This window comes from Ptychodera flava, chromosome 18 (genome assembly GCF_041260155.1).
Source record: "Ptychodera flava strain L36383 chromosome 18, AS_Pfla_20210202, whole genome shotgun sequence".
Taxonomy (NCBI): Eukaryota; Metazoa; Hemichordata; class Enteropneusta; family Ptychoderidae; genus Ptychodera; species Ptychodera flava.
The window spans coordinates 10078518-10101455 of NC_091945.1; the positions used below are offsets into that span (position 1 = coordinate 10078518).

General features: G+C 39.9%; 1 protein-coding gene across 1 annotated transcript in view; it reads left to right on the forward strand.

Moving 5' to 3' along the window:
* LOC139117930 (hyalin-like) overlaps nt 1-22938 on the forward strand; it is a 59501-nt gene that overhangs the window by 16216 nt on the left and 20347 nt on the right. Inside the window, exons 2-4 of the mRNA XM_070681168.1 lie at nt 2810-3013; nt 9079-9318; nt 17094-17333. Of these exons, the coding sequence (XP_070537269.1) occupies nt 2810-3013; nt 9079-9318; nt 17094-17333 (684 nt within the window). The remainder of the gene's footprint in view (nt 1-2809; nt 3014-9078; nt 9319-17093; nt 17334-22938) is intronic.

Below are 22938 nucleotides of genomic sequence, written 5' to 3' on the forward strand. Positions count from 1 at the left end.
AGGCATATTTTAGCTGAGCAAGAACATTTATAATTAAGCTGCAAGCAGCTTTGCCGGGGCCCTAGCGGGTGCTATGGTTGAAAGTACTTGCACTGATGACAATATGTGCAAAATTTGAGCTTAAATGGTCTATTTTTGTGAAATCCATAATGGCCACCGAACCAAGTGACCAATAAGAATGCAATATGCAAACCTGATAGTACATTTAGTGATGATAGAATTGAAATTCCAAGTCAAATTGTGTGTTGGTCCAGGAAAATAATTTTAAAAATGGAATTGGAATTGTTTGAAAATCCAATATGGGGCAGAATTTGTGCCATTGCAATCCCATGATTCTTGTGATTGCGTCATCGTACGACACTGCCCATCTTCAATAGTTTCTATTATTTTGAGCAAGATTGGCAAGCAATCATGTTAAAAACTACTAAATTACCTTAAAAAATGAATATAACTGAAAAAAGCATCCATCTATTTTCGTTTGGGATAAAACATATAGCACAGTTCGATAGAATCAGCCAGGCGCTCACTGCTCACTGCTCGCTAGTCTGGTTCCCTGACCCATTTTACCCGGTAGAGGGTTAGGGGAAATATAGGGTCAGGTACCGGGTAGCCATCTTGAACAGAATTTTGTTCAAGATGGCGGAGGTTAGTCACCTAACAGGACATGCTACAACAAATATGGCTGCTACCATGAAAACGCTGGTCAAAATTCGACTGGATCAGAATTATGTTCGAACACTGGTATCCGAACCAAAACATTGGCACACGAGACGGGAACATAAACTGAAAGGATTAATCCAGAAGTAAGGGGAAATAGAGGTGATTGAAGGCTGGCTGTGATATGGCGTGTATCGAACGCGCTAGGGTCATTGAGGTCATCGCCGACTGTGGCGTGACCCAAATGACCCGAGCACGTTCGATACACGCCACAGGTACTGCTGCGATATCACAGCTAATTGAAAGCAAACTTTGTTGGAACTGTGAACGACGATTGATTTCGATGGATAGAATGGTGTCCGAATTTCGTGAAAATGCCAGGCATCATGTAGACGTTCTAAAAGTATCAAGAGTGCTAAATCACAGTGGCTAAATCATGGAGGTAAAAAGTCTTTCTTTCTACCTCCACGGCTTGTGGTACAAACAAGAAGTTGGTGTCAAGTGAGCCTGAACGCGCTAGGGTCATTGAGGTCATCGCCGACTGTGGCGTGACCCAAATGACCCGAGCACGTTCGATACACGCCACAGGTACTGCTGCGATATCACAGCTAATTGAAAGCAAACTTTGTTGGAACTGTGAACGACGATTGATTTCGATGGATAGAATGGTGTCCGAATTTCGTGAAAAATGCCAGGCATCATGTAGACGTTCTAAAAGTATCAAGAGTGCTAAATCACAGTGGCTAAATCATGGAGGTAAAAGTCTTTCTTTCTACCTCCACGGCTTTGTGGTACAAACAAGAAGTTGGTGTCAAGTGAGCCTGAAAGTGCGAAACCCAAGAAACATGAGAAAAAGTTACAAGTGTTACTTTCATCCAATCACAGCTTGTTTTATTTTAACCCAATAGCGTCCATGTTTACATTTGCCGGTACCTGACCCTATATTTCCCCACGCCCTCTACCGGGGAAAATGGGTCAGGGAACCAGAGGCGCTCACTGCTCGCAGCCGTCTTTTGTCAAGGGTCACTGCTCGGGTCACCGCTGTGACACAAAGTACAATGCTGCGCTAGGAACAGACACGGTCCCTCTATATAGTGTGGTCGGTCTCAGCTCAGCGAACTTGCCCCTATCAACAACTGTAGCGAAGAGCAGTATCTTTAAATATCTTTATCCAAGCCCATCTACTGCAAACAGTAAACTTACTTTATTGAAATTGCATGGCCGCGCGAGCTTATGGGCTCAGTCCTGATGTAACTTAGTTAACATACAATTTTCTGTGTTGTATATAATTTAATAAGTCAACAAGTTTTAGAATTCTGATCTAACTTTTAATTGTTTGCATAAACCACCTAAACGCACACAATTAAACCATTACTTGTCCCGTTTATTAACAAACTTGAAAATGTTCGGAAAATTATCCATGATTAAATGCCTGACTCCTCTTTCATTCTGCTACAAGCCATTTTACTACGGAAATGGAAATTCTGTGCCGAGATAAAATCGGGTGTGAATTTGCCACTACGCTTTCAGTGTCAACACGAATCGAGTCCTTTGCTTGTTGTGGACCCATCCAGATCACGCATGTTTCACTCTACGTGGAATAGGAAATTCTACTAGAGAAGACGATTAACAAGCAATGCTGTCGTTTTGAGCGTTGCTTTAGGGTATAGTGTTTCGATATATGGGTTAACAACTGGCTAAAGAAAGGTAGCCATTGACTGTACTAACATGAATCGACGGTATCTATTTTGTGATAATCAATACACTATATTTACATACTCTCTGTAGATATTTTTCCTGTACTGCTTTCGTAACTTGTCGGGCTCACATCAGTTTGCTCTCTAGATGAGCCTTTACTTAGTAGAGTAGAAGAGGTTCCAGTGGCAGTGTTGTATCACCAACAATATCATCGACAAGTGATCTTACAACAGATTATGAAGTACCTTCAACAACCAGCGTTGGGGAACAACCTTGAACCACTGACACAAGAACTTCTTCTGCGCTACCAAGTAACAGTCGAACTGCGTTTGTTTCTAACTTTTACCACTAAACAGATTACCTGCCAGTGCTGTTTGCTAATATTGCGGAATGATCTGTGTGTCCATGTTTGTCTTGCATTTACGATAATTTGATTCATTTGCCATGTTAACAGGAACTACTACAACAGCAACAATACCATCGACAAGTGACTACACAACAGATTATGTAGTAATTTCATCATCTACCGATGGGGTATTACCTGGAACAACCGACACTGGAACCTCTTCTGCTCTACCAAGCGAGGTCTCCTCTGCAGAACCAACTGATGAAAGCACGACAATTGATGAGAGTAGTACAGAAGAAATACCTACAGAGGGTATGTAAGCACAGAGTTGCAGAGAATAAGAGCTGAACTACGTTTGCTTCTAACTTTTACTAGTATACAGTTTACCTGTCAGTGCTCTTCCCCAATATTGCGGAATGATCTATGGGCATATGTTTGACTTATATTTTGTAAAGTAACCATCGACATATAATTGTCAATAACGATATTCTACAAAGAGTAAAGCATTGTCAAGGATTATAGTAATGCTGTTCTCATTCGCAGAAGCTGGGTAGCTAGCTCTTGATATTGTGTATGGGAGAGCAGATTGCTTCTTAAGTCTCGTTGTGCATGTACATAAAAATAATAAGACAGTCGTTGTAAATTAGAAATGTAAAGTACAACAGTCAGAAATGGAAACGTTTCATATATTTAAATAAAAGAGAAAGAGGTCGCGGATTTTTAATCCCTTTTCCCTATGGGGATGTGCACTAAAATAACAGAATTTTCTTAATTGTGAAACTAAATTTAGTTAATTGTTACGTTTGTGAATTCAACTCGCCGGTTACTCAGTGTTTAAGTGAAGGAAGACTAGTCTGCATTCAGAGCAACGTACCATGGAGCTGAAAACGATTATCTCCATGTATGTGACTGATAGTGATAAACTTGATCAATACTTAAACAATAAAGAATGTTTAAGTTTGAATTGACCATGAGAGGGTTGAGCTAGGACTTGTTGTAAACTTTGACCAAATGTCTTCTGCCTTTGCTCCCAAGCCTAGTGTGTTTTCATTACTCCTAACAATGTTCAGAAATTCCTATCATGAGATATTTCAAATCAGTCATCAGTACCCCATAGTATATCTTACAGTGCATACATGAGTGCCTAGAAAAAACATTAAAAACTGTCGACAATTCTTTTCTAAGACTAATAAGCAAACGTGGTGGCAAGCTACCTCCCTGCTTACGCCAATCAAACAGGATTGGCAAACATAAATATAATATTTTTCATTCAATATCAACACAGACAATAGAGATTATTTCTCCACGATTTGAATCGGTTCGATAGCAGAAGCTAGGATATTTCTAGGTATGTTTTGGTCCGCATTTTTATTGAGAAATATGAACGGCTAGTAACCTCACATCCAATATGTCTCAATGTAATTTTGCGAAACTTTGGAAGTTTCTAAAATTGCAAACTCACTTTTTATCGAACTCGAGAGGATTCATAGCTTTTTCCAAATTTTATGGAAAAAATGCCGACGTCTTCGATCTCCGTTTGCTATATTGTTTTCTTTACTCCCGGTATCGTATATGGAACGTGAGCCGAGTCGTATCAATGAGAAAAGCGTGAATGAACGCAGTTGGCATTTTGCATTTCAATCTCATGTTCTCTCCAACTGCGTTCATTTACGTTTTGCCCATGCCCTATAACGACCCCGGCCGAGTCCTTGCACGGCATCGTGAATGGGGGCACTTTGCGAAAGAACATGGGATTGAAATGCAAAATTCCTACAATGCAGTGTTTCGCACTTCTGCCTCTTTCATTTCTCCTGGGCATCCCATTTGCAAACGCATCAAACATCGTCTGACAAAGTTCAAGTTGTTTTACAGTGCAATAATGAAAATGCTTTAATGCCTAACCTCTTATCTTTGTTTGGCAGACGATTGCGTCTGCCAGAATTTACCGACAACATCAAAATGATAAGCCCTATTACGCTCGATCGTGTGTGATTTAGGCTATACATGAAATGGATATTTCAAGGTTTTCCGCGCTTTCAACCACACACCGACACAGCATAGGCAGCATGCTGTTATAAATAACTACTCGTCATAAATATATAAATACATAACTACTAGTCGTCAGCTGAATTCCGACGCAATTATCCATCCATTGATCACACCTCAGTCACTCAACAAATATTGATTCTGTAATTTCACGATCTTGTTCATTTCTACCAGCTCTCACTTATTTAAATCGTTTTCTTTTTACAGTTGTTTTAATTTAGAACCACAGTGAATTTAATAATAACAAGGCAGTATTGCTGAAGGCAATGAGTACTTGGGCCGTGATAGAGTAATTTTGAGGACAATATATACTACTATTCAAATATGGTCTTGAATTTCCTCCTGTCAATGAGGCATTTGATTAACTGATTATTAAACGAGCAATGGCATGACAACGGCAAAATATGTCTAGCAACTTTTGTGGAGTTTGAGGCAGGGTTCTTTATTTATAGCGGGAATTGCTTAAACTCCTTAAATATTCAAATTACAGCAAATTTCTTTTGTTCTCGATGGTAGATGTCTAATATTTAGATGGGCATATTTAGATTTCTACCCTATAGTTATCCCTATATACCAAAAATCGGACATCCAGCTCTATTGGCTTGCTCAGAATTAGATATGTGCATAATTAATGAGGTACAATATGTGGTGTCATAAGGTGTCCCATCATACCATTTATGAAGGGTGTAGCACTTGTGGTTACTGAGTTGTGGACAAATATATATATTTGAGGTCAAAGGTCATCGAGGTCACGTCACATTTTGTCATAATAATTGTATTGCTAAGTTATTCCTATATACCAAAAATCAGACCTCTAGCTCTATTGGCTCGCTCAAAATAAGATATGCACATAATTAATGAGGTACAATATATGGTGTCATAAGGTGTCCTTTCATACCAAATATGAAGGGTGTAGCACTTGTGGTTACTGAGTTGTGGACAAATATGTATATTTGAGGTCAAAGGTCATTGAGGTCACGTGAAGTTTTGTCAAACAAATTATATTGTTAACTTATCCCTATATACCAGAAATCAGACCTCTTGCTCTATTGGCTCGCTCATAATTAGATATGCACATAATTAATGGAGTACAATATGTGGCATCATAAGGTGTCCCATCATACCAAATATGAAAGGTTTAGCACTTGTGGTTACTGAGTCATGGACAATAATGTATATTTGAGGTCAAAGGTCACCAAGGTCACATGATATTTTTGTCAAAATGTCTGAGATATCTGCGTGAACCGATGACTCACTGATGCACTCACTGACGGATATGAGCAATCTATAAGCCCCCTGGACTTTATCCGTGGGGACAAAAAAACTGTGTCACTGCATCCTTTAGGCAATATGAATACGATGAGAAACTAAATTTTATTTTTCTTGGCATCATACATGCGAGTCTATGGAGAACTGCCTTATACATGGGAGTCTATGGAGGTGTAAACTAAAAAGTCCTCTAACACGGCCAAATTTGATAGCATTGTGAAACAAATCGACGTGCATCTGTATGGGGTTGGGTACTGTAGGCGTGAACGGACGGACGGACGCACGGACATGACCAACCTATATTAAAAGTCCCCTCGGACTTCGTCCGTGGTGATTAAAAACAACGCAACAGTTATTACAGCTACACCGGCGGTAGGTTCATATCCAGAGCCCCGTACGGTCTGCCGCCGTCGCTTGAAAAACAATCTCATGCACCCGGCCATATGGGCAGCTGGCCGGATCACAGTCGCTCGAGAGCTATTCAGCTCTGGGACTATTCGCCCCATAGACGAGTATACAGAAGCGAGGTATTTCTCGCTTCTGTATACTCGTCTATGGGGCGAATAGTCCCAGAGCTGAATAGCTCTCGAGCGACTGTGGCCGGATGCATGACTTCCCGGAGAAGGCGAGCTGTCACGTTCAAAGCTCAGGATTATTTGTCGATCAAATTTCAGTAAATTTACCTTACCTAGATGAAATTTTGTCTATAGGCTGAATTTCGCCGAAGTTTGACAAAATTACATCGATTTTTCAGGTTCATATGCGACATTTTTGAGTTTTGAGTGCAGACAGAAATAAGTTTTGAGGCAACATGGCTGCGACCCCATGTTGACCCCTAGCCCTGCGTACGATGCTATGTGCTACAGCTAACACACAGCATCGTACGCAGGGCCAGCGAGAGAGTTGCCGACATCGACGGTTATTTACGAGAAGTGAATAAAAGACTGTCATTTTTGGAAGCGATCGAGTAGCTGAGGTAGGCTGGGATACGACTTGGGCCCAAGAACGCTGAATTTCGGCAGTAATTTGGCTTTTTACGTCAAGTCCCAAAATGGATTTGAAGTCACCGACCCAACGTACGGGTCTTTGCAGGGCTGTGGTGAGCGGGGCGGTTAGCTGTAGCGGAACACACAGCATCGTACGCAGGGCTAGTTGACCCCCAAGTGAAAATGTGTTCGCGATCAAATCTTCCTATATTTTTTCAGAATTTTCAACAAAATCATTGCTTCTTACATCTTTTGTAAAATATAAAATACTAAAATAAAACTGCGATGTGCCATGTCTCCAGATTTCTAAAATATCGTTCGTTGACCGTTCGACACAAACTTGTGACGCAGTTGAAATTCAATACTGACCGCCAAATAAATGAGACGAGATCAGTCTAGACATCCTCCAAATTATCCAACCATTCGCATTGGAGTTCAGCTCGCTTAGAGTATCATAACATTTTCGGCCTTTAGATCGACCCTAATATCTCTCATTTAGGAAATAAATACACAAGCTACCTCGACAAAACTTCGTGCACCATGCACCATCCAAGACCAAACGCACTACAAATCTGTCTTGACGTCATCATCTCCTTACATGGTAATCGGCATACCGTATTTTTTAGCAAAGGGGACACAGAATACGTCGGAGTATTCAGTTTCAAAACGTATTACATTGTGTGATGTTGTCAAAAAAAAGTCATGTTACTGCAGTGGTATAAATTACAAAACATAAAAGTTCAAATCAGTTTATTTTGGACTGGCTTTACCCAACATTTCATATTGTTTCTTATGCCAGATTTGACCACGTGCTTACTGGCGACCCCTTTTCATGCAAATTTTGTGTCAAATGATGTGTTCCCCTGGAAAAACAAACGTACGATTTTAAATGAAGGAGGCGAAATTTGCCCTCAAGACTCGAAACCACCCCTTATGGGGTGTACCTAGCTATTTTTAACGAGCTTCTCGAATCTGCAGCTCTATTTCGAAATGATGGTCTGGTTTTCTCAGCTCAAGGATAAGTGTTCTCCATCGCTGTGGGCGTTACTATTCTCAACCGGGGGTACAGTTTCCAGTCGTAATGTTTTTCATTGTGTCCGGGATATAAAACCTTTCCTTTTCAAACTTTCTCTTTGATTAACACTAATCCACATCTTGTCAGTGATTAAACATGTTTCAAGTTTAAATGTTAAATTCTGGTCTCGAGCCCTCCTGTTCGACCAAATCGAAATTACCCCTCCCACTTTGGCTCGTCCAGTGGGTGTAGCAAGGGTCGTGCCATCGCCTAGTAAACGGAGGGTGCATTAATTGTTGCATTTCGATGCACATTTTGATTATATTCAGAAGATTTTGTGGCAAAAACTCAGATAGAGAAGCATTTATATTCACATCACTTATTCAAGACTGGCTGAGAGCAGCACTTCCATTCAGTTAACATCATTACGCCATTTATTATGCCAAGAAAGATGAAGCCAATACATTTTGCCCTCCCTGGTCTCAGCCAGAAATGGTTATACCTTACAGTTTTTTCCCACGGAATGAAAACAAATGTACTTGGGCTGAGGCCCAAGTACAATAATGGGCAACAAAAACCTGGTCTAAAGGGGCACCAAACCATCAAAAGTACACTGATCGCTCTGTGGTGCCTTGTTTGATGAAACACTTTGTTGCCAATTTTTTGCATCTGACACAGATCTTAAAAACAATATTAAAAGGTCTTAAAAAACAACATACTAATATGTTTACAGCATATGAATTGATTGGTTGTATTGCCTCAGACACCGACCTGTGCCCGAGTTTCCGATCCAGGCCGACTTGTCAAATCCCTGGCACACCGCGTAGCTAATTACCCATTGTCAATTATTCATTAGGGGAAATTGCAGGCGTGTGTGGGCGTGAATGCGCTTATCCCGTACTGTCTAGGCGTAGCGGGGACTGACTCGGCAAAACGGGCTATTTTAATTTGCAAAGACCCCTGAGCAGCTAAAGAGTGAGTTTGTGTTCTGTCGCAAGCGCTCATGTAAATGAAGCAAAAGAAAATAAAGGGCATTTCTTGGCTCACTGTTTTCCTTAAAGACAACGAAGATCCTAACATCATCTGTCCTGAAGACATACAGAATAAAACAGAGACTGCAAAACCAACTGCTGTTGTGTATTGGCCTGAACTTAACGCCACTGATAATTCAGGGAGTGTAAATGTGACTTGTACCCATCAGCAGGGAAATGAGTTCTTCATTGGGTCGACAAATGTCTACTGTAATGCCACCGATCCATCCGGTAATTGGAATACTTGTAATTTCACCATTACAATCAGAGGTAAGTTTTCAAATGCACTATTAACAATGTGTAACCTTTCAGCATTGTCGGTTTAACTTTGTATCCCTTCTTCCATTTCTCGTTGGTTGACTTCACAATCGTTTTTCTGGACTATTAATCCGATGGCTATTTAAAATTAATTTTTGTTGAAATGACAATTAATTTGCATATGTAAATTCCTTTTTGCATTTCTTATTTAAGTACACCGTAAGTTTCCAAACTTACATATAACAGTGCAAAGTTAAGATATCTCACTGATAGTATGCGACTATCGGGTCTTCAACAGGTGATTACAGACAATTGGCCATATGAAGGCTGTGTTTATCAAGGCCAAACAAAATTTTGATACATGCGTTGCATCAGGGGGACAATTTACAAATCTATTATGGGTCTAATCCAAAATAGGGTTCCACATATTTTTTATTTCAATGAAAACAATATTTGACGACATCGTGTGTATCACCTTCAAATCATAGGAGAAGAAATCCCCTCTCTGTAATTTTAATATTTGATATGTAGCTTACTAAAGGATAACCATATTCAGATGTACTGTAATGATTTTTTACATGCAATATTTTCGATTATGTAAAAAGAAATTGTATAAAGATCTTTCTCGTCCAATACGCACTTAATTAAATTTGTTTAGTTCCGAGGGATACCTTACTTTTCGGAATTTCAAGCCAATTTCCTCATTTTTGTTAACCACGTTCATTTCTAAACCACTAGTCAAATAGTGTTCAGATATGATATGCGGATTCCCAGGGATGGATTCAGTATAAACATTTGACATTTAGCAGAACACTTGCACATGGAATGTTTGAGAATACTTTAGTCACATTTCTTTGAAAATAATGTCTTCAACATCTCATCCGACCTCTTTTAAATGTTGTTCGTAGTTATTGACGCATTGCCTAACGGAAATGATAGTGAAAAGTGCACATAAAATTGTTCAGTGCTAATTTCCATTGTTGTGGTCAAGTTTTTGCTACATTATCTTGTTGAAGTACTATGACTTTGGTTTATTATGGTTCCTTATGATGACCAGTGTTCGCGGTGACTTTTTTCTCCTTGCGTACGGCATACGCATTCGTCTGCTAAAATTGCGTATTGGCTGTATTTGAGTGCGTAATTTCATTCCACACCCGATAGATGATAAAAACTGATAAAATACAATGTGCCGTTCAATGGTACATATTCGGATTGTACGATGTAAGATCATTTTAATGAAAACAGTTCAACGAACAACTTGAACAACTGGGCAAACATGCTTGTTTCAAACATGCTGAAACGTAACAGCAAAGGGTATACATGCGACCGTCAAAACACATCGGGCAACCCAAAAGTTAGAGTTATGGCAGCTTATCCAGACAGTTCGAATCTGCAGTGTTCAAAATTTATCAGGATTCCGACGAGCTCTAGCGATGAAAATCTCCCTGGCATGGTTCTTAGAACGGCACTCTCTTTATCATCAGAGACTGACTGGGCCCTCTCTGTGAAACGCTGTAGTACTTTTTGTGAATGTAGCGACCCTGATGCATCTCTGTGATCTTGAGATGCCTTTTGACGGCGGATTTCTGTGCATCAGCCGAAACCACGGGTAAATGCATTCCGCTTTCTATCTTTTTCACATAAATGGCAGTACAGCAGTGTCTTGTTGTGATTACATCAAAACGTAACCATGGATATTCAGTCTTCCACTGCTCTTGGTAGCCTGCGTGTGGTTGTGGACGGGATTTTTTGGTAACCGGTGCATCGTCATCACTGCTCACGGTTTCACAATGGCGCTGATCCCCTTTTGTTGTATCGGCGACAACAGGACAATACGTCGTGGATTCCGACATGGGTTCAATTTCACTGCGCTTCTCCGTGTTCTCCATGTTGGGTTGCCCACTAGTGTCTCATTTTTTCATGGACTCGTAGAGCAAAGTTGAAAGAAAACAGTTGTTTGCTTCGACGCCATGCTGCATGTGTGCTTTGATCAAATTTGGGGACAGTGAGACGCGATGAGAGTGTACAGTTGGCATTTTGTTGCAACATTTCTGTCAATCACTCACGTTGTGTCATAAGTTTCAGAAACTATCGCTCGCCTGTAAATTAGCAATGTAATTCATAGGCACAGCTGACATGATAACGTGCCTTTGAACTACGATGCCGATTTTTCAGACCACGCCCAGAGAATCCAAAACGTTCCACACAAAATGAGTGATTGACAGAAATGTGTTGCAACAAATTTAATGTCAAGCGGGCACTCATCTCGTCTGGTTGTCGCCAAAGCAAAGTTGTGGGCAGTGCTTTCGGAAACATTATACTGTTATCCTTTGCGTATAGAAAACGCATAACAAGATTGCAACCAAGATGGCGGGCGGCAAACTGGGTGTCACACTAGCTCTGCTTATTTTCGTTATTATTGCCAGCTTAACTCGACCTGAGAGCAAATCGAAGGTGTCATCCATTCAAGTAGTGGTCAGTGACCATTACGTGCTGTTTTCAAGAAATAGTTGTCACAAGAACTTTGGTTTTGGGCATGAAATTCTATTCAAGCTCTTCTCTGCACCCAGAATTGGGGACCAGATTGGGGACCAAAGTCACGACATTGGTACCGGCGGAGTGAGTAGAGCCTATAAGCGGACAAGTTACAAAGTCAACACATCAAACTTTCTTTTTACCATCACACTACTCATCTGTGGTGATATCCATCCCTGTCCGGGCCCTTCTGTAAAAAGAAATCCAAAATATCCTTGTATTTCTTGCAAGAAAAGTGTACGCAGTAATAGCAAGGCTGCCACCTGTGAAATTTGCCATGAAAAGATTCACATCAAGTGCAGTGACATACCAGTGAATGTTTACAATGCCACTATTCAGCATGACAATCAACTTCACTTTGTGTGTGACAGATGTACTCTCGCTAGTCTCCCTGGAGCGACACTGTTTGAAGATGATATCAATACTTCAGACAACATATCGGATACAACAAATGAAAGTTTTGATACTTCACACGACGGAAATGACAAATACAAATGTTTTCAGCGCAAGGGACTTCATTTCCTGCATCTTAATACACGGAGTATATTGCCTAAAATGGATGAAATTCGTATCATCGCTACCTGCACGAGAGCAGCGGTTATTGGAATTACCGAGACCTGGTTAGACAGTTCCGTACAAGACTCAGAAGTGGAAATACCTGGATACATTATTCAACGAAAAGATAGGCAACGTACCGGTGGTGGCGTGTGCATCTATGTTCGTAACGATATTGCGTTTAAATCTCGCCATGACTTGGACAAGAGCAGCTTAGAATCAATTTGGGTAGACGTATTATTACCTAAGTCTCGCCCAATACTCATCGGTGTATGTTATAGACCACCAAAACAAATGGATTTTTACGATCTTATGGGTGAAGCCTGCGATGAGGGTAATGCTTTTCTCGATCGTGAAGCAATTATTCTCGGGGACTTTAATACGAACATATTGAAAAAAACAGCCAGCACTTGTAACACTTTGCTAAATGCTTTAACGTACTTTACATCAGTATGTGGTTTGAAGCAATTGATCAAAGTCCCTACTAGAGTTACAACGTCAAGTACTTCTATTTTAGATTTGATCATGGTTACTAATCAAGAAAATATAGTTCAATCTGGTGTTTTAGAAATCGGTGTCAGTGATCATTTGCCTGTATTCTGCACACGTAAAATTTTCAGATCTCGAAATAATAAGCATAGTTCTGTACGTATTCGATCTTTAAAGCAGTACAGTGAGGAAGAATTGTTAAGAAACTTGAGGATGTAAACTGGTCGGATGTAACAACTTGTTCTGATGTAGACCAGTCATGGTCAAATTTTAAATCTAAATTCATGTCTGTCATCGACTCTGTAGCACCTATCAAAGAAATCCGTATTAAACAAAGAACACAACCATGGATGACAAGTGAGATACTCAGTCTGATCAGGAGTAGGGATAAATTTCTGTCAGCGTTTAGGAAATCACAAAGTCAAAATGATCATGAAAAGTATCGTGAGTATCGTAATAAAGTTAATTACCAAAAGAAAAAGGCCAATCTGACCACTATATAAATGTGGTAAATAATAACAAACATAAACCAAAAAAGTTGTGGGAGGCTTTAAAAAGTCTCGGCTCGTCATCAAAATGCAAGACAAAATCTTCCAACATAGGTCTTACGATTGATAACACTCTTTGCTTTGATAAAACAAAACTAGCAAATCACTTTAATGTATTCTTTACAACCATTGCCTCAAAGCTCGTAGAAAAATTACCTGTTGGTACGGGCAAGTTTGGTGTGGGGTTTATATCTGACTTCTATCAAAAATGAATGTGTCTACCGATTCTTTCGGCTTTACAAATGTGTCTCATGATAAAGTGTATAAAACTCTGGCTAGTATAAGTGTGAATAAGGCTACAGGATTAGATAATCTCCCTGCCAAATTTTTAAAAGATGGTGCTAGTGTCATTGCAAGTCCAATTTGTCATATTGTTAATTTATCTTTATCTAAGGGTAGTTTTCCCCATGACCTTAAAGTGGCTAGAGTAGTTCCTCTGTTTAAGAAAATTGTAAAACTGAAGTTGGTAATTATAGACCAGTATCTGTACTTAACATTATGTCTAAGGTCATGGAACGGCTTGTTTTTGATCAGTTAAATGATTACCTTGTTGAACACAATTTGCTGTATGAGCTGCAGTCTGGATTTCGTCCCAATTATTCAACTGACACCTGTTTGATTCATCTCTATGATGTTATCAAGCGTGAGTGTGATCAGGGCAATTATACAGGTATGGTTATGCTTGACCTACAGAAAGCATTTGATACTGTAAATCATGTCGTTTTATTACATAAACTCAGAGCAGTGGGTCTTGACAGTGTCACAGTAAGTTGGTTTAAGTCCTATTTAACTGATCGCAAGCAAGTGGTAGACGTAAATGGAATCATCTCATCTGAAAAGTGTATTTCATGTGGTGTGCCACAAGGGTCAATACTTGGACCGCTTTTATTTTTAATTTATGTAAATGATATGCCAGCAGCTGTTAAGTGTAAGATTCTATTGTACGCCGATGATTCGGCTTTGTTTGTATCTGGCAAAGAACATAAATGAAATACAGGAGGCGTTGAGTATTGAAATGGAGACAATTCAGGAATGGTTGGTTGACAACAAGCTGTCTTTGCATCTCGGTAAAACCGAGTCAATTCTATTTGGAACAAAAAGAAAGTTGAAAAATTCAAACGAACTACAGGTCAAGTGTTGTGGAACTGACATTGAGTCAAAGCGGCAAGTTGCATATTTAGGAGTAAAATTAGATCAGTCGCTGTCGGGTGATTCCATCGTAAATGATATTGTCAGTAAATGTTCTAAAAAAGTGAAATTTCTTTACAGAAATGCAAGGGATTTTAAGCTTGATATAAAGAAGCTCCTTGTCTCGGCGCTGATTCAATGTCACTTCGATTATGCTGTTGTTCTGCATGGTACTCTGGACTTACAAAACGATCTAAATCACGGCTACAAGTGGCTCAAAATAAAGTTATCAGATTTCTGTTGAATGTCCCGCCTAGAGCTCACATTGGGCCGGGCGAATTCCGTCAAGTAGGTATGTTGCCTGTTGAACAGAGAGTAAACCAACTTAAACTTAATCATATGCATAATATCTTCAATGACCATGCTCCCGATTACATGAGAAATCAAGTACAAAGATACATAAGCTGTTACAATACAAGAAATAGTGTTGCATCTTTCAAGATTCCAAGGGTAAAAGGTTGTGGCATAAATTCCTTTAATTATACAGGTTCCGTAATTTGGAATAGTTTACCTTTGTCACTAAGACAATGTGAGTCAATCAGGTATTCAAAAAAGGAGTAAAAGACCACTTAATGTCAAGAATGTTTCTCTGATTTTAATGAATGATATATATCTAGCTACACTTTTTTAAAACATAATTGTCATGACATTTTCCCCATGTATTCCAATACATCAAGCAGAACAATTGCCGTCTTGTCAAAATCAAATCCGTCATTTTGTATTTTTTAACATCGAGGACCACAATGGAAATAAGCATCAATTGCTTTCTTGTGTTATCCTCGGCAGTAATGTGAAATGTACATTTTATATATTTTATCTTAATATTGCCAAATAAATTCAATTCAATTCAATTCAACAATGAACAAAATGCGTAGAGAGTCAATTTCAATGCGTAAATACGCACGTTTTTTGCGTAAACGCGAACTCTGATGACATTGTTCTGATACAAGCAAATCATTTAGAAATTGTTTGGCTTATTCTTTCTGCAAAATTCTATTCACGATTCTATTCACACTTTTGTCTGTCGTCAATATCCGGTGAATATTTTCAAAAACATGTCATTTTAGTCATCTTCTCATATGATATAACGACCTCGGCCGAGTCATTGAACGGCAACGTGATTGAACGCAGTTTGCGAAAGAACATGAGATTGAAATGCAAATGCCAACTCGACTTCAGTACGTCGCACATCTGCCTTGAAACTTCCATTTCTCCGCGGCATCCCATTTGCAAACGCATTAAACATCGCCTAACAAAGTTCAAGTTATTTTACATTGCAATAAGGAAAATGCTTTATGTCTGCGCCTCCTCTCTTTGTTTGGCAGGCGGTTGCGTCTGCCACAATATGCCGACAACATCAATATGATAAGTCCTATTAAACTCGATCGTGCTTGATTTAGGCGATACATGAAATTGATATTTCAAGGTATTCCGCGCTTTCAACCACACACCGACACAGCATAGATAGCATGCATATATATAATCCCATGGTATTTTTCGCTCTTTGACGTCATTGTATACTCGTGTTTTTCGCAGAGGCGTACAACATCGAGCCGAAACAGAGAAAAATACCATGGGATTATATATTTACCACATGAACAGTCTTCTTATTTTTCTTTTGACGTAGATGGATCAAAATTATTGTAACAAATTACATGAATTTGGTCGCGATTTGTGTTTTACTTACGCGGATTACTTTCATTTAATGAGTAAAGCGGCCCGTCTACCCGGATATACTTTCATTCATAAATCCCATCAAGCTGAAATTTTGATACATTGAATGGTATCTCTACCAACCAGACGTACGGATTCGATCACGTGAACATGTCAATCGCTGTCTCACGCTATCCGATGCCAAGACAAGTCGACCATCGGCGGACATAGCTTTCACCACGCTAGCGACGGATAGCCATAGTATTCACTGTTATTTAGAATATTTTCAAATAGATTTATGAAGTAAATGCGAGGACACGATCGAAACAGTAATTCTCATTCTCAGAGATGCCGTGGTTTTTGAAAATATCACACTAGTTTACGACCTTTGCGAGCGCGAAAGATTCCGCGAAAGATTATACTTTCAAAAACATGTCTTTTTAGTCATCAATTCATATGATTTGCAGGTGATAGACACCAGTAGAACCCTATTTTGGATTTAGTCTCTTGTAGATTTGCACGTTTTCCCCCTGGTGCAACGCATACATAAAAACTTTGTTTGGCCTTGATACTATAAACACATAGTATATTCCTTATGGTCAATTGTCTGTAATCATCTGTTGAAGGCCCTATAGTCGCATAGTAGTCAGTGAGATATCCTAATTTTGCACTGTTGTATGTAAGTTTGGAAACTTATGGTGCACTTTTTGACTAGCATTGAGATAAGTCTTCCAAATAATCCAAGAGAAGATGTCCGTCGATGGTTTACTGAATGTAATGTTCAAACTTGGAAACAGTTTTTCTTTATTTTTGTCGTAGATGAGGAAAAACCCAACATCATATGCCAAGATGATATTGAACACCCAACGCTGGTTGGCAAAGATTTCGCCATCGTAAATTTGTCATTCCCTAATGCCACTGATAATTCAGGCAATGTTAACGTGACTTGTAGCCATGAATCAGGAACTGAGTTCACAATTGGTTCAACAAATATCTCCTGCAATGCCAGTGATCCATATGGAAATTGGGATTCCTGTCAATTTCAGGTGATAGTAACAGGTGAGATTGTGTTCATCAATTACCCTTACCTTTATTCAAAAATATTGCATTTTATAATATGATGTTGCATTAATTCACCCTGTCAGGAAACGTCTGAGTTGATATTCGCCGCGTAGTGGTCACGTGGCATGACGTCAGAAGTGGCTAATCTTTGAGAGCAATCGTCTGAGAGCAATAGTCAACGAATTGGGTACCAGCTTCGAGAAGATCTCATGCAGATTGCTACGATGAAAAGATGCGCGGTTAGGGTTGCAACAAGACAAACCTGGATGGTTTTAGTCTTCATTTGTGCTGATGATTTGGTGTGGACCTAGAGATATTTCCATTAAAGCATAGCAAAGTTTTTGTGTTGAGTTTCAGTGTGATAATACAAGCAGCCGACCCCACGCCAAGCTAGGTCAACCACTGTGTACCGTACAGGAAAAGCATGCCCAGACTTGGCGTCGACCTACTCAGGATATTCTATGAATGAGACTCAAGCCTTTCATAATTAGTAGCTCCCTAAATTGATAAACTGCACTATGTTATAACGACTAAAATACTACAGCTGTAAATCTGTTCATCCACCGCACCGACAACGGACGTGAGAGTCTACAGCCAGATCTTATGAGTAATGCATATTAAAAGGGATCGAATCAGACTCGCCACCTCATTAATAAATTTCATTGTATAAAGTTTGCACTTACTTTTCCAGGCTCTGTATACAGTCGTTTAGGTCTGCTATTCGTATCACTAATTACAAAACTGTAGTTAAATATAAAGAACCAAGGAAGGGCGAGTTCACCGTTTGGCAAGGTTCAGAGTGTAGAATGCAGAAGGGCCCCGACTAGACAACCGGCAATTTTCAATCAACCTTCCGATGGACTGCATTCTGTCAGTTTTAGAGTTTGAAATCTCTTAAGTTCGTATGCTTGGATATACAAGAAAAAGCGTCCTACGCTCAAATCGTGCTCTCAAATGTCCTCTTCCATTAGAAATGTCGACGATTGGATTAGCCAAATCGGCGATAAACCAAAACCTTGATTGGCGGCCATATTGGCTCTACCACAGGCAAATATAGCAGACTGGTAACGCGGCATGCCTTTTGTTCCATGGTCGTCTCGGTAGACTATTGCCTTTTCATATTAAAATGAGCTTCAGAGGTGTTAAACGTTTTGGAGACTTTGTTTGTGGTTGATAATTGCACGAGATTATGCGAAAAATACGACGAGATGGCATCGTGCTGCCAGTCCGTAGCAACCATGGTTACTTTGTGAGCTCTCAGGGCAGAAACACTGCTTCACGCCAATCAAAACATAACCCGCCAGCAGTTTCATAAACATGTCCTTCCTTGACGCTCGTGTAAAAGACGGTATGACTGCCCATAAACCATTGAGTAAAACCAGACTGTATCGATAAAAGACTTTCAAATTTTCAAATTTCAAATTTTCAAATTTTAAAACGGTTAAACTCACTTTCCTAAAGCTCAGAACACTCCCGTTTTTGTCAGCACGCCAATTCCGCCGAGCACCACACGACAACAACAGCATAAACTTTGCCGAACATACTTTCGCTTAACAATTGGCGAAAATCCGAAAATTACCGAATGATGCATGGTCGGCACTCTTCGGAACAGAGAGGCGAGAGCAACTTGAGGCGAGGCGAACATGAATGGGCTACGTAACGCTTCGCGCCTTGAACAATACCCGTTATAAGTCTGCCTATATTTGTCTGTGGCTCTGCTCCAAATATTTCCGTGCGTCGGTGTCTGACTAGACTAGCCCGAAGTTTGTGGGCATATAAATATCAAAACAGAATAAATTGAAGGGACATGAATAAAATCAATCGACTGTCACATTTGTGGTAAGGTGACATTGAAGCAATATACTCTAGTAGGCTCAGGTGTTCATCGGGCTGGGGGTGGAGTAGGGGGAATTCAACGTAATGGCTTTGGCCAGCTGTAACTGGTGCCGTGAGCCGGGACAAATGACCAAGCGACCGGGGTAAGCCTGGCATCTGAGGTGGTTTTATTTATGCACTCCAGGAAAGCACAAGATCTATTCCGCAGGCAGTAAGGCCTGATAAAAGTAATATTCTACTCAAATAACTTTTCTAATGAACAGGGCGGGTAGATCGAATTATTTTTAGATTTCTTGTGAAGCTGTGGATTGTTTGCGTTTACCTACCTGACTAGTGGACGGCTGGAATGCATTTCACGCTGAGTGAACTGAGGCACAAAATCTATGCTCACAATATTTCCAATGGAATCATTTTCAATTGTAACACTAGACTCTTCATCACTGGCTACCCTCTAAATCAATTATTCCAAACAACATTTTTGTAGGAGTGATTGTCACTTTCCAAATTATAGACAGAACTTGAGATTAATGCCATTCTGCAATTGTGTGTATGGCTTCTCCGTTCTACACTCACGAACGCCTAGCTTCCATTCCAAACTAAGGGGGTAAGTGAGAAGGCTAAAACACAACATGAAACCAGGTTTTTGCACCATAGCGAGGTGTAAATAAATCATCAATTGTGTGCATTTGCCATCCACTACTCAACTATTCACAATATATGTGCACATGAATGACAAAACTTTAATTACTGCCTTTAGGCAAAAAGAAAAAAATAAATTGCTCATCGGAATCGCCGCTTCTACTTTGCCCGATTTTGAATATTTTTTTTATTTCGGCAAATTCATGTGCTTCTGCATTGCAAACGCTTTAGTACCGTCGCTGGCGGCGCCCTACATTTCGTCGGGTTTTCTCGGACATGTGGGATTCTGAATGAGACTTCCGACGTGTCTTCACTGAGCTCTGTCAACACGTTGTTGCGACGTGTAAATTTTACAAATCACGACACAAAGTGGGTCAATTTTTGGCTGAAATTTCTACGTTTTGTCAAGGTTAGTACACCATGACTATTGATTTGATCGCTAGCATTAGAGACGTGATCGCCAACACTTAGTTCCGAACCCACCTAACGCATTGCAAGTAATCTGACACGTCACTGACGCAGCTGTAAAAAGCCTTCCAATGACTAGAAATGCTCAGACGATTCATAATATACACAGATAACATGTTTCTCTGTAGTTTATGAGTAACAAAAAAACTAAGAATGTCATTTCTATAAGTCTCTGCGGTGATCCTTCGTGCCGATAGTACACTTATCTTGCCGATTGAGTAATGTGGAAGGAGGTAGCCATTGTTGTTTCCGTTGTCTTCTCATGGACTCACATCAGAGTACCAGGAATCGAGACAGACACACGACCATTGAGGGCGCTATACTTGCGCCTGTCGACTGTTAGTTATAGCCATTTTCATGCATGCGGTGACGCATAGTAAGTCAAGTTTTCTTCACTTTGACTCAATTTTTTTTCACCTCCCCTGCAGCGAGTTCAACATTAACTTTGTAGTGTTCAAGGTGTCTCCCCTACCCCGATGAACGCGGAAAGTCAGTCATTCCACTATTTCCGCAATGGAAACAACTTACTACAGTGCAACAACAGTATCATTTGAAGTTTGCTGTTTCTATTGTGGAGGAAAGATAACCTTCTGAACGATGACTATATAACTTCACTCAGATTACAGTACAGTGTTGTTAGACCATTCTGTAAAATGTGTCGGGACAGCGGTAAAGCGACAAAGACATGGGACCAAAGTAAATTGAGCAAGTCATTGACAATGACATATTCCCCACTTGTAATAGGAGTATTTGTCTTGATTTGGCAGGGAAATGTGGTCATTCAGAAGTATCACTGGAGTGTATATGTTGAGATCTACGGGCACATAGGTCTATGTCGTTGTTCCCAATTTGAAACACATGAGGCATGTCTAAGTTATGGTTCTAAATCGGGAAAAAAGATCAGGCCTGGAGCTGTTTTGGCCAGCCAAGAAATACCTATGCACACAATAAATGAGATACAAGATATGACATCTTACGGTCTGATATCCTATCAAAATTGAAGGGTATAGAACTTATGGTTACTGAGTTATGCATATATATGTATAATCAAGGTCAAAGGTCATCGAGGTCACTTGAAATTTTTGAAAAAAATTGTATTGCTAATTAATCCCCTCATGCCAAAAATCAGGCCTCTAGTAGCTCTATTCGCTTTCCCAGAATTAGATATGTGCATAATTAATGAGGTAAAGCGTGTTGTCACGAGGTCCCCCATTCTACTAAATATAAAGGACATAGCACTTGTGGTTACTTATTTATTGACATAAACGTATATTTTAGGTAAAAGGTCATCAAATTCACATGACATTTTGTCAAAAAATTTCTATCCTATAATTATCCCTATATACCAAAAATCAGACATTCAGCTCTATTGGCTTGCTCAAAATTAAATATGCGCATAATTAATGAGGTACAGTATGTGGCGTCATAAGGTCTCCCATCATACCAAATATGAAGGGTGTAACACTTGTGGTTACTGAGTTATGGACAAATATGTATATTTGAGATCAAAGGTCATTGAGGTCACATGACATTTTGTCAAAATGTCTGAGATATCTGCGTGAACAGATGGACTCATGGATGGACGAACGGACTGACATGATCGAATCTATAAGCCCTCTGGACTTCATCCGTGGGGACTAAAAACTTGTTACCCTATAGTTATCCCTATATACCAAAAATCAGACATCCAGCTCTATTGGCTTGCTCAGAATTAGAAATGTGCATAATTAATGAGGTACAGTATGTGGTGTCATAACATTACGGGAAGGCTACATTAACTTAGGAATACCCTACTTCCCTAGAGGATCAATTTCACAGACCTGCCTTTCCTACAATGGCACTACAATGGCACCAGCTGGATTAAATAAACATAACGATGGAACATTCACACCTTTGGGATTAAGAGTCTTCTGTTTGTCACCCGAGTTGGTCAGGCAAGGACTCGGGTTTCAAATACCATGCAATTAAATGTAGTCTTCCCCTAATGGGTCTCCCATCATACCACATATGAAGGGTGTAGCACTTGTGCTTACTGAGTTATGGACAAATATGTATATTTGAGGTCAAAGGTCACCGAGGTCACGTGACATTTTGTCAAAATGTCTGAGATATCTGCGTGAACAGATTGACTCATGGATGGACGAACGGACGGACATGATCCAATCTATAAGCCCTCTGGACTTCATCCGTGGGGACTAAAAACTGTGTCACTGCATCCTTTTTGCAATATGAATACGATGAGAAATAAATATTTTCTTGGCCTTATACATGGGAGTCTATGGAGAACTGCCTTATACATGGGAGTCTATGGAGAACTGCCTTATACATGGGAGTCTATGGAGGTGTAAACTAAAACGTCCTCTAACACGGCCAAATTCGATCGCATTGTGAAACAAATCGACGTGCATCTGTATGCGGTAGGGTACTATTCTTGTGCAAAGTTTGAAAGAAATTGACCAGGGCATGTCTGAGATATCTGCGTGAACGGACGGACGGACGGACGGACAGGACCCAATCTATAAGTCCCCCGGTCTTCGTCCATGGGTACTAAAAAGAATTTTTTTTGGCACAGGCATATCTCAGATATTTGTATTCATTAGCCCCTATGCATGGACACAGCATTAATATTAATATCATCCTGGAACCCCTGTGGATCATA